Raw genomic sequence first — 12,449 nt, 5'->3', positions numbered from 1 at the left:
CACCATGTTGGGTCTAACTAAGAGTATCATTAGCTACTTTAAGTGTGTAGCCTACAGTAGACTAATAACAACTGTCTGTGTTTGAGAAAACCGTGACCTGAAGATTCCTCCTAAGTCCGAAATATAACTATGGCCTAGAAATATGGCTTTCATCTTTTACAAAGCAATTTTAAGTCCTTATGGCAACGACCCACCTATCAACATCTGGTTGCATTAAAGAATGATGACATTTGTAGAGCTCCTGCTCAGAGAGCCAGAAAAATAAGCCAGCCAGGACGGAGTGTTTTACCATAATAATCACATCGGTGTTTAATTTTCGAGGCTGTGCAAGTCCCAGACCTCGAGGCCGAGCTGTTACAGATCGCTGCGCCTGTCCTCACAAAACCCCGTGATGAGGAGATTTGGTGCGATTTAGACGAGGCGCTGGGATCAAAATACTGTACTGCTGCTTCTTCAGCACTGGCAGCCTCAACTCCTCACCTCTTGCCATTAAAGTGTTTGAAGCCGAGTTTCAAGAAGCAATAACATATTGTTTTATGGATCATAAAAGGGCTCTGGTTTGAGATCAGGTGATTTTAAATGTTAATACCTCGCAGAAATGTTGCTGTAGTGCATGTACGCAGCCACCACCACCCCCGTTCGACCTTGATTCCCCTGTAAGAGAGACAGACAGAGAGAAGAAAAGGCTTTTTCAGTCACGTGACTTCAATTTGCAGACTATGATTTGTATAACAGATCATTTAAAACTTTATTTAACACAGGAATTATTTCAAAGGGTTCAAGAATATATCCTGAAAAGTGATCGATTGATCAGAAAGTCATATGAAAGACAGTGACTTTGACGAAAGAATCCACCAAATGGCAGATGTCACAATGTTATATAGAAAGACTGATGGCTCTGCCTTTTCATGCTGACCACATTTGGATTCTGGGAAGCAACATATTTGGACATGAAAGTCTCTACAAAGACATAACAAAGACATTTGTTTCTTGTGTGAAGCTCAATAAATATGCACTTGATCTGAGTGAGAGAAAAAAGCAGCTGCAGAATGAAGGAGAAAAGTAAAATTCATCACCAAGAAAAGACAGTTTTCTCCTGCTTGATGAATAAATGATGAAGAGTGATGATTTATTGATCCAGATTTTTCTTGTAAAATCATCCAGCCGACAAGTGCAAATAGCATTTGTTTGTACAAGAGAGAAGATCAAATAACAACAGGGGGCCTTCGTCAAAAAGCAACCAAAACACCAAAACAAGTACACAAAAAATGTACATATTTACTGTGGTCTGAAGTGACTGTCACGCAGGCCTGTTGAAACTGAAATGACTGAATGAAGAAGGGAGATAATCTAGTGCTTTCACTTGCCAACCAAATGATGAAGGGAAACAGTAGACAGAGATCAACAAATATCTTTCCACAAAAAGGATCCAGTGAGAGAATTTATATCAATTTTATGAGGTCAGCAGACTGCCAAAGTATGTCACGGCTGAGGTTAAGATAAAAAACAACCACATTTTCCACATTTAAGCACAACTATCTCTTTAAATGGAGCAATATCTGGTCATTGTGGACAAAGGGAAGAGGAGCTCCACATGGCCAAACATCAAGCCTTCGACAAAGCTGTAACAGATGTTGTTTTGGCCTTATTTTTGTGATGCACAGTCTTGGCGCCACACTGGCCCCTCCCTGCTGCCTCACCTTGTTGTGAAGCACCACCACGTTGCGTGGATCTCCGTTGAGCCACGTGTCCATGGCCTTGCACATGCTGCAGATCTTATCCAGCGGCGGTGCATGGTGGTCCGACCAGCCAAAGTCCAGAACCTGAAGAGGATGAGACAGACCAGGATACTGAGGATATAGAACCACTAGATGTATATATAACTTATTTTTACTTATTTTTATCTATATTGTAATTTATCTTTTTTATTTTTTTTGTTCTTTACTATTACATGTTTGCACTAAAAAGGAGCTGCTCTTAATCTCATTGTACATGTGTATAGTGACAATAAAGGCATTCTATTCTATTCTATTCTATATCAGCACATTAAAGGGTGTATGCGTGCATATGATGACAAGTTCAAGTTTAGGGCATTTAGAGCCCTTTGTCACTGTGACAGTGTCAAAAGGCTCTACAGGCCCAAAGACACAGAAAACAAAAATGACCTCCCCTGACCTGAGCCCTGAAATAAAACCAGATAAAAGCAAGAAGCGGTTTTAATATTCCCCATATAGAAGATGGCTTTAGATCCACTCATCCACGGAGGCAGAGGTCAGTGCCAGTTATATCTAACATGCCTTGCTCAAGGACACTTCAGCACCACGGATGCATGCTGAGAAGGCTTGAACTCAAAAAAGTGTGTGTACAAGTGTGCCTATAGTCAAGACGTTCTTGTTGCTGGGGTGTTTGTACCTTAGGGTTTAATTTGATGACGTCATTCCTCCGCTCGCTCAGGTTGAGCATCTGAAATTGAATCCAAAATCCAAAATTAGAGGGAAAGAGCACATGTTAATGCATCAGAGCAGGCATCAGGCATCAGAGTGCCAGCAATGTTTTTACCAGAAACAGAAAAAAAAGTTATTGATCATCTTTGCAATTACTATGAAGAGCAAAGCTAAAACCCAAGTCATCTTTCACTAACTCTAAAATGTAAAAGATACAGTCTGCAATTGTTATCATCTTGTCAAGTGAGTACTTGTGTTACCTGCTATCCTTTGAAATGTTTTAATTATGTGTAAGATGGCACTCTTTGAGCAAACGGCGCTTAAAATGGTGAATCCCTCATTTTACAACAAAACTCGGTAAAAGGTGACATGGCCACTGTAAAAGCAGACAACAAATTGAATCACACAAAACACAAGACGTGGCATGTCGCTGGATCGTGTGGGTGTTTCTCACCAGGTAATGCTCGCCATGTTTGGAGCGCAGCATGGACGCCACCTCCTTCAGGTTGGAGGTGTAGCTGCGCTCCTCTGCGTTGGCGGGGAAGGAGAGGGAGATGATCCTCTCTGTGATGTAGACCAGATCCACCTCATAGCTCTCCTCCATGGCCTGAACCACAATCTGACTCCTGGAGGCGAAGAGGGATGCTATAAATTTTACGCATTTAACTGCCATTCCTATCCAGGGCAGTGTAAAAACTTTGCAAAATTGGTTTAGCCTGAGTTTTGGGTCAAGAACTGCAATAATGTGAACAGAATTGCTGCTGCAGGCATTGAACTTTCAACCTTCATCTTGTATGATGGTGCAGGATCTCCAGTACGGTCAGTGGATTGCTTTGCGTTTTGATTTACACTTGCTTTAAGACGTTTTCATCCAGCTTTCCTCAATTCCTGTCCACAATCGTAAGCATCTACATTCATGATCAAATGTAAACTCCCTCGGCTCAGGCTCATATTTCTTGGCAGAGAAAAGATTTACAATCCTCCGCTGACTGCTGACATGATCTCTGCTGATATTGTGCAATCCATCTCACCGGCCAAACAGCGATCGGCCCTGTTGGCCAGTGAGTATACAGCAGAGCCTTGTATGGGAATCAGCCGTGTTTGAGGGAAAACACAACAGGAGACTGTTATATTTCAAAAGTCCATATATACAGATCAGAAAACAACTATTTCTTACAGTTCATCATTGAATTTGTGTAAAGCAGAGGGGATCCAGTCTGAAAAACATTTCAACATCGTAGGGTACTACGATTCACAAAAAAGTAACATGATTCTATTTTATTTTTTACATCTGACAAATGATTTTGCAATACTAGGAGTCACTTTTTCAAAGTTTTCCAATAATTTCTTAATCAAAACTCTATGCTGAAGAATCAAAGGATCCTGAATACTCTTCAACAGCAGTCTAAGAAATTCAGCACGGAAAACAGATCCTTTTTGCCTGAAATTGTCATTTCACCATTAAATTGAATTATAATGCCAATTATGCTGGAAGGGAAATAACAGATAATTTGATGTATCATATTTTTTGATTTCGGGTTTTATCCTGCTGCTTTTCTTATGAGAAATACTTGACACAAACAGCCCATTTTCTCAAGAGCACGGCCACTGCAACGGCTGGTGCCAGATGGACAGAAACTCTTTTATCGTGTGTTGAATGCTGTGATGCGATCGTGTTTTGTCTTACTGTGACTGCCTTCGTCTCGTCTCCACACTCTTGCAGGACCTCGTAGATCCCTGGACAGCATGCACACACACATGCATACAAAGACAGACACAAGACACACACACACACACACACATAAAGTGATTCATAAGCAAACTCCATCTGGTAATGATGATGAGGCCTCCACCGGTTATTGAATTACAATCTGACATAAGCTGTAAGAGAAAAGTCAGATCACAGAAGTAAAACCAATTTTTTTTAAAAAGAGAAAGAGAGAGAGAGAGAGAGATGATGGTGCACTCCAAAAAACTCCAAACTCCATCTCAGCAAGCCATTTAGTCTCATATTCAGTGTCACAATCTTGTTTTTCTTCAAACAAGTGAAAAATCTGCCAGCGTGATGAGATAATCCCACTTGTTTCCAGTGCTAATCAAATCATTTTCCTGATACTACTGGGCCGATCTGCGTTATACTGCCTTGTTTCAACATATTTACACTTGTTCCCAGAAAAAGTTCTGAAGCGAGTAAAACTGTGTTGGAAACAAGTGGGGTATGAGACAATATGATTTGTCAAGATGCAGATTTTTTACATTGTGAAGAGAGGAGATGAGAGACAGAACGTAAGAGCAAGAGAGAGAAAGAGGATGTGAATGCAAATGTAATAGTTGGCCTGTAATTAGAATGGGCCAAAAAAGAATGGGAGGGTGTGAAAAGGGAGAAAAAGAAAGGGAGAAATAGATAAAGAGACAGATGGAGACAGAGAGACAAAGAGAAAGCAGGAAGCACAAACCAGCATATCGGTACGTTCCAGGGCAAAATAGCCAAGTCAGATCCCTACAGAAGCTGTCGGGCCTCCAACAAATGCCTCAATTAGCCTGTTCCCTATCTAGTTATTTACTGGGGAAGAGTGAAAGTCTGGTTGTTTCACTGTGACAGGGCTACAGAGGGAATATGTTACTAAATATATTGTACGGTGGAGCAAATCACTGCCTAACAGGCGGTGGAGAGTTGGCGCTTTGCCTTATTGTTTTTTGGCCCCGAGCGAAAAGACTGTCCTGTACCAGATCTCCATATGAGCGAAGAGATGAAGCCATCCAAAAAGATAGAGTCAGTGCCAAGTTTATCTTTGCTGACATCCTCCGTGACATTCTCTGCTTTTCCCACAATGCCATAAAAAGTGAGCGTTTACTGGTCAAGTGATTAAGCAGTGATGCTGCGTCAACTGGCAAGCAGGGGTCTCTAAACATGGTGTAAGGTTAAACACACAGCCGAAAGCTCTCGGTGTTGTTGTAGAGCTGTTTCACACAGATGAAGCTAATCCCCCCCCCACTACACACACACACACACACACACACACACACACACACCAAAAGAGGCGAAATGCGAAACATAATTCACAGTGATTTGACAGGAACCAGATGCTAGGAGGACGACGGACGCCGGTGTTTGCAAAATGACACAGTCTGTTCACATGGGGCTTCGGGGGGGTATTACGCCAGGACGTTTCACATCACAGGCACAAGCTGTTGCATCGCAGAGGAACGGCGCACGAAACTCAACACAGCATGTAAACAGGAAAATATGCACATCATGACAGCACTGTCTATCCATTTATACCCATTCATATCACTTTAAATTGATTTGAGAATCAACTAGTGCCTGTCATATATGAACATATATATCTCTTTACCATACAAGTGTCACATATGTTGCATATTAAGTCATAAACCAAACATACATACCCCTCTCTGGATATGGTGATGTAAGTGTGCCATGTTTGTTTAACTTGTTTATGTGTATATATGAAAACAACATATTGTCCTTATATGGTCATATATGTGCATCCGTATGTGCTCAACATATAGCAGTGGCAGCAAGTAACTAGGTAAAAAAAATTGGGAGAATGTACATGTCATATATGTGATGTCCATATATGAAAATGTGCCAAAGTCAAGTTCATTTGATGATTGATCTATGGATTTTTAAAATGGACATACAGTATATGCCATATATGGGAATTCCTATAGACGCACATATATTATATTTCCATAAGGGATAGGACCTTTATCAGGATAAACACAGCAAATGTAACGGGAAAATACAGCTAGAAAAATTCAAAGTGTTGTTGCTCAGGATGAAGTTTAACTCGTGCCGTTACTCTGTTCAAACCACAAGTCAGAACTTTGCACAGCCATTGCAAAATGTCCAAATTTTTGGAAAAAAAGCAATGTCCTGTGAGGGCGCGGCCTACCTTGTTGAACAGGTACCCAGTGCTCCGCCTCCAGGATAAGCGCAGGGAGGCAAAGCGCCTCCGGATGGAGCTGCCCACGGGCATGATGCGGCTTTCGATAGTGACAGAAAACTACAACGGACTGGTTTGTTAATTAGCGAGACCTGAAGGTTCCAGGTGGAACTTCACTTGGTCTTCGGAAAGCAGACAAGAATCGGTCTGTGTCCGTTCCCATTTTAGTTATTCCCACTGAGCATCATCCAGGTGATGACTGAGTAAATCATCAAGAGCAGCTGGAGTTCAGTCCTCATATTAGAGAAGATGTTAAGAGTCTGTGCCACAGCGGTGCGTAATGAAGAGATGATGCTATGAACCAGGATGCATGCTCCCTCGAAATTGTCCTTTTCCCTCTCTGTGTACATTCTCTTGCTCACTCTTTCCCTTTCTCTCCCGCCCATTTTCTGTTCTCTGGAACTACTCCTCCCTCAATCTCATTATCTCTCATTATTCCCGACTCTCCCCCACTTCTCCTGTCCCATCTCCCTCCCTCCCAAGCCATGCATTTGTGTACATTTCCTGTATGTGAGTATATACATGTCTGGTTTGACCTCACATGCCCTTTCCAACTTTATGACAGTCAACTGCACGCTGTAATAGGTTACCGATGTATGAAATATGGTCTGAAATGCATTATATCCCCTCTCACTCTCTCCTACCTTTTCTTCTTTTCTCTCAATTATTCTCTCTGTCAGTTTAAGCGGGACAATAATCGAAATTTACAACACCTCTGCGGATTTATATGTCTCCCACATCAGTATTTTTGATTTACTCAGTGGCTTGGGTTTTCGCGTGCATGTGTGTGTCTGCTCTTTTCCCTCTCCCTGTCTCCTCTCCTGAGCCAGGCTCTGTGTGTAAAACAGTTCCCATTGTACACTTGGATGACCCCGACAGGTCCCACACTGACTCAATTATGGTCACGATGGCGCGTTTGACTCAAAACCGCCATGTATCCTATGGACTAACCAAATAAACATTCCATCACCACTTCCCCTCTTTATCCACACAAATATAGATCTATACATGGAAAACCCCATATAATGATTCCTCGATAAGTGAAAGGGCACAAAGTTGAGAATTCCAGGATAATATAATCACAACTCAACTTTTTCCCTTGATGTTCAGCCAGTCTGAGTGGATTTGACCATTTTACTAACATAAGAAATTGAAGGATCCTGATGTGACGGGATAACAGACCAGGAATGCTTTGGGGAGACGACCACTAAAAAGCTCCTTTGGTTAAAAATAATTGATTTCATTTGGATATTAAATGAGAGTCAGGGCGCGAGTTGAGGACATGATTTGCTTTATAAGTGAATAGTCGGGTTAAAGGGGCAATGTGCGGCATATAATTGTCAAATTAACAATCATTTCTTGGCATAATTACCACACAAATGTCAGAAAAGACAGCTGGTAGCCTCTGTGTTACGCTTGTGCTTCCCAAAATTAAGACCAAATTTCCTGTAAACCCCATCGCCACCCCTCCATCCCCTCTCCCTCCTGTGGCTCCATGTTTGTTTTCTCTTTCGATTTACAGCAAGTGGATAAACATGTCGGAAGTGATTTTTCCATCTGCATTTTGTTTCTTCCATCTGCCATTGCAAGAGTCCCTGAACATATTTGTTTGATTTGCTCTGAAAGAACAGCGCCTCCTTCCTGTTTTGTGCCGTAAGGAAACCAAATCTGGCCCGGTGGCATGCAAGGTCAAACGCAGTGCAGAGGCTGGTAGAGGCTGCCAAACTTCCCTGGCATGGCTGTGTTTGTTTTGGGTGATTACAAAATTAAAAACAGAATGCTCACTAAAAGTTTTATCTTCAATCAAATACAAACTAATACTTTATTTGCACAGGAGAGGCATAAACACAGGCGTTTCAGTGGCAGCACATCTTCATCTCAACAAATAAATACATATTATTTTCTGTATGGATTTGACTTAAGAAAAAACCTCTGGTGAGAGCGAGCCCTCTTCTGTATTTTAGTGATTTTCCAAGCCAAAGTACAGCAGTGGAATTTGCTGTTGTGTGCGGTGAAATATAGCCTACAGTAGTTGATTTACGGCACAGTAATTATGAAACTATCTCAAAATGAATGTGGCAAAGATTTACTTAAAATGCAACACGTCGCACCTTTAATTGGCGTGCATATTTGTTATAGTATTCTTCACCGTTTCCCCTTTTTCAAGCCCCGTCTCAGCCATCTTTAAATCCCTTCTCTGCAGCACTGAGGAACTCATCACCTTTTTTTCTCCATCAGTGCTCTCTCATTTGCCCCGGCAGCCCCACCCAAATCCACCCAACCCCTAAAAATCTCTGTCCTCTCTTTGTCTGTTTGAATGTACTGAATGTAAGTAATGTCTATACAAACCAGTGTACCCAGACCGAGCTCTCTGTTTATAACCTTGGCTATGAATCACCGTTAAACCTCTGCTCCTAATCTAAACAGCCAAATGATGTCAAATGTAAACGCTGACTCACTACCATGACTCATAAAGAAAGACGATGAGGTGGAAGCGGGGAGCAGGACATCGGGACAGATTTTATCCTCAGCCTAAATGTGTTCCTTTGAGTCTCAAGGAAAACAAGTCAATATTAAGCTGGGAAAATAAGGAGAGGGGAATCTTTTCTGATTTAAAAAGAAGATGTTTTACTTAAGCGAACAGTCACAAAGATAAAAAAAAGAGCATTTTCGCTCTGGAACAGCAAACACGGCGATACAATATATACAGTGCATTTTAAGAAGATTCACTCCTCCAGCAGCCGGTTGCATTTCTGTGTTTTTTTGTGACTGTTAGCTTAAATAAACAGTTTTCTTTCTGCATTAAATGTGGCTCCCATCCACGCATTTTTCTAGCCTTTTGAGCCCTTGAGAACCCCTTTTCATTCGCCACACCCTTCATGGTTATCAAGTTAAACATGCATCAAGTGCACGCTTAGATTCAAACCAGCGCCTGGCACTGGCTTTTGGTACAGAGACACAATTTGGGGCACAAAAAAGGAAGCAACATGCAACAGCAGCTTCCTTGCAAGAGATTGGTTGCATTTAGAAGTGATGCCCGACTTCCCCACAGCTTTTATTAACTTGCCCACACCACATTTTGCTACTGACTAACGGCTGGACAAGCCGCTATTTCAAACCCACCATTTTAAATGAATGGAAAACATGTTTACCTTTACCCTGCATGATCTCAGCCCATAGGTTTGGCTTATCAGTAAGCTTACAAAAAGTTTAAGACACATTTGGTCATTTGCTTTTCTTTGGGCCTATATTGATGAAACATGGAATACAGACAATAAGCCACCTGTGTGTTTTACATATTAACTAGATCAGATGTTGATTTGATAGACTGTGGGCTAAAGAGACTAACACAACAATGAAAATGTGCAATAAGAACTGTTAAAGCTTAATTAGAAAATCACCAATAATAAGTCCACTGGAATGAATTAAGTCCTGTGTTGAAATTTCAGTGTAGTAAATTAAAGTATGGAGCGATTAATTCAAATGAAAAGCGTACACTGCTTCTTTCACTAATCCACCTCTTTTGACCTGTAACTGTGGGTGTCGCAGGTGACACCACAGGGCCCGAAAACTTTAAATCAGCACGTGCATCACTTTTATGCATTACTCTGACATCCTTTTCTGTAGATTTTCTGTTCTATGGAGTTTGAGTTTCTGCTGATGGTGCTAACTACCCAGTTCTTCTGTTTATTCCAAGCAAACCTGTTGCAGCTTCTAGAAACGTAAAACAAATTACTTCTTGTGCGCCAGTGTTTTTTTTTCTGCCAGGAGACACCTGCCAGAGTGTCTTGAACAGCCTAACTGTGAATATTCACAAATCATGCCATGCGCAGAAACACAAACAGTTATTTAAGTGGAAATATTGTAGATTATTACTTAAACACTTATGTCTTGATGGAAATTCAGAGCTAAAGGCAAAAGATTGAAACCTGAAAACCATGCTGAAGTAACAACCATGAAAGCATGTCAGGTTGGTTGTGATGTTAAAAAAAAAAAAAAAAGCGTTACTCACCGGTGTATCTACATGCTTTAATGGGAGCTGAGGAGTGGGAGGCTGCAGGGAAAAGGGAGACAGAGTCGAGAGGTTAGTCATTTTTTCACACCAAGTGAGAAATAACATGAAGATTTAAAAAGAGAGAAACTCTTTATTGAAAAGCCCTCGCTCTCCGTCTGGCTGCCAGTAATCCAGCAGCCACACAGATCCTGACAAAAGAGATGTCAAGCCATGACAAAAGCAGTCTCTCTCTCTTTTTTCTGTCTCTCTAATATAAATACATGCACACTCCCTCTGTCTCGCTCTGTCACAAGCTGTGTGTGTGTTGCAGAGAAAGTGGCAGAGCGTGCTGGTGAGAGAGACTGTGCCTGTGTATGGGAAAGAGCGAGACAAGGGAGTGTGTGTATGTGACAGGGGGACAGTAGTACACACACACACACGCATCTACACACACACACACACACACACACACACACACAAACAGCTTGACAGTGATTCATGAGTTAAGGAAAATCTCTTAAATGAGTTGAGCACAACATCTGAGAGCTGATGTGAGCTTTATAAACAAAGTCAGGGGCTGTTTAACAAGCCACAGCAGCCATTTAGAAAGGACTGGCTCCAAAGTAAATAAATGACAAGCACTTTTAGGATTTGTAATCTTGCTATTTTTAATGTGACTGATTTCATTGATGTTAGATCTTGAACCCACATAATCTGGGAGTGATGACAGTTATCACTTCACTTCACTTGACTCTGTAGAGAATTTACTAAAAATCATGAAAATGATCTTAATCCAAACATTTTGGAAGTGAATGAACCTTTCCATCCTGAGGTGACTCAACATTGAAGAGCATGATTTGCTTTTTTTTTTTTTTGGACATTGGTAAAGGAGTGACCCCTACAGGACGGGAAAGGAATCACACTCTCATTTAGCTGTCAGTTAATAACCATACACAAGATCATTAGGGAAAAATAAGTAAATAAAAAAACAACACCTCTAACTAAAAAACAAACAAACAAAAAAAAAACAATAAAAATGGAAATAAAAAAATATATACATTATTTAAAAATAAAAAATAAACAATAAGAAATAAAATAAAATAAACACATTGTGAAAAGTAATGCTCCCAATCATCTCTGTTATTCAAGAGAGTGTAGCTCTCAGTTTGTAACCAAAAAAAAAAAAAAAAAAAAGAAGTATCTCCATCTTTCCCTCCTTTGCTCTCCCTCCCTCTATCTTTTTCCTGTTCTTAAGAAACACCACATCATCATCTTATTAACCTTTATTCACCCAGGGAAAGTCTGCTGAGCACAGTTGCCCTTTACCAGCGACACCCTCTTTCCCATTCACACCTTTTCACACAATCCCACTTGAGAATACAACCACTGATCAGCCCTTCTGCTGGACGACCACTGTGCTTAACCTTTTCAGTGCGACAGTTAAGCTTTTTCCAGCCATGCTGCCTTCATCAGTGTGTCTAACTCAATACGTTCACGTCTTTGTAAGGAAGACAAGATGCAACAGGTTTCCAGCTTTCATCATCTGCAAGCTGGGAACCTGAGGTAATTTGAGGTAAAAAGTTCTCATCAGTTCTTATCATCATAAATCTGTAGTAAAGTAGCACTGCTGTTTTTAAAGCCCCCTATTTATTTATTTAGCGTGTACAGAGGTTGTTGCAGCAATTCTTGGGTTGATAGCATTTGTTTCACAGACTTGATGCAAAAACTCACCATTTCTGACCACTTGAGAATTAATAAAAATGGTCAAAAATCCCTCCACAATTCCACATTTGGACACCAATACCTCAAGGAACACCACAGAAAAAAAATCATGCTGTGATTTGGTATCAAAACTTTTGACATTTGAGGATTTCTGTAAGAACTGCAGTTAATTGCATTTCTGTTCAGGAAATTGCTGGAAACCCCCCCTTATAGTCAGCATACCTAAGAAACCCATACATTCTCTGAATGCTCTTGGTCTCTAGTTTGTGGCTCTAAAGTTTCATGAGGCTGTGATTATCCTAGAGGTCACAATAGGTCATT

General features: G+C 40.9%; 1 protein-coding gene across 3 annotated transcripts in view; it reads right to left on the bottom strand.

The window, feature by feature from the left end:
* The window catches only part of tns1a (tensin 1a), a 75,294-nt gene that overhangs the window by 47,183 nt on the left and 15,662 nt on the right, over positions 1-12,449 (bottom strand). For 2 of the 3 annotated variants that reach the window (XM_030070824.1, XM_030070832.1), the window contains exons 1-6: positions 10,425-10,449; positions 4,132-4,181; positions 2,899-3,070; positions 2,413-2,463; positions 1,701-1,823; positions 590-654 (exon numbers count right to left, since the gene is read on the bottom strand). In XM_030070824.1, coding sequence (XP_029926684.1) covers positions 590-654; positions 1,701-1,823; positions 2,413-2,463; positions 2,899-3,048 — 389 coding nt within the window. In that variant the 5' untranslated portion in view covers positions 3,049-3,070; positions 4,132-4,181; positions 10,425-10,449. Of the gene's footprint in view, positions 1-589; positions 655-1,700; positions 1,824-2,412; positions 2,464-2,898; positions 3,071-4,131; positions 4,182-10,424; positions 10,467-12,449 lie in introns of those variants that run through there. The other variant, XM_030070840.1, reaches the window with a different exon arrangement.

Source organism: Myripristis murdjan, chromosome 2, assembly GCF_902150065.1.
Source record: "Myripristis murdjan chromosome 2, fMyrMur1.1, whole genome shotgun sequence".
NCBI lineage: Eukaryota > Metazoa > Chordata > Actinopteri > Holocentriformes > Holocentridae > Myripristis > Myripristis murdjan.
The sequence above is the reverse complement of the archived record's forward strand: the minus strand, read 5'-3'. Positions and strand labels throughout refer to the sequence as shown.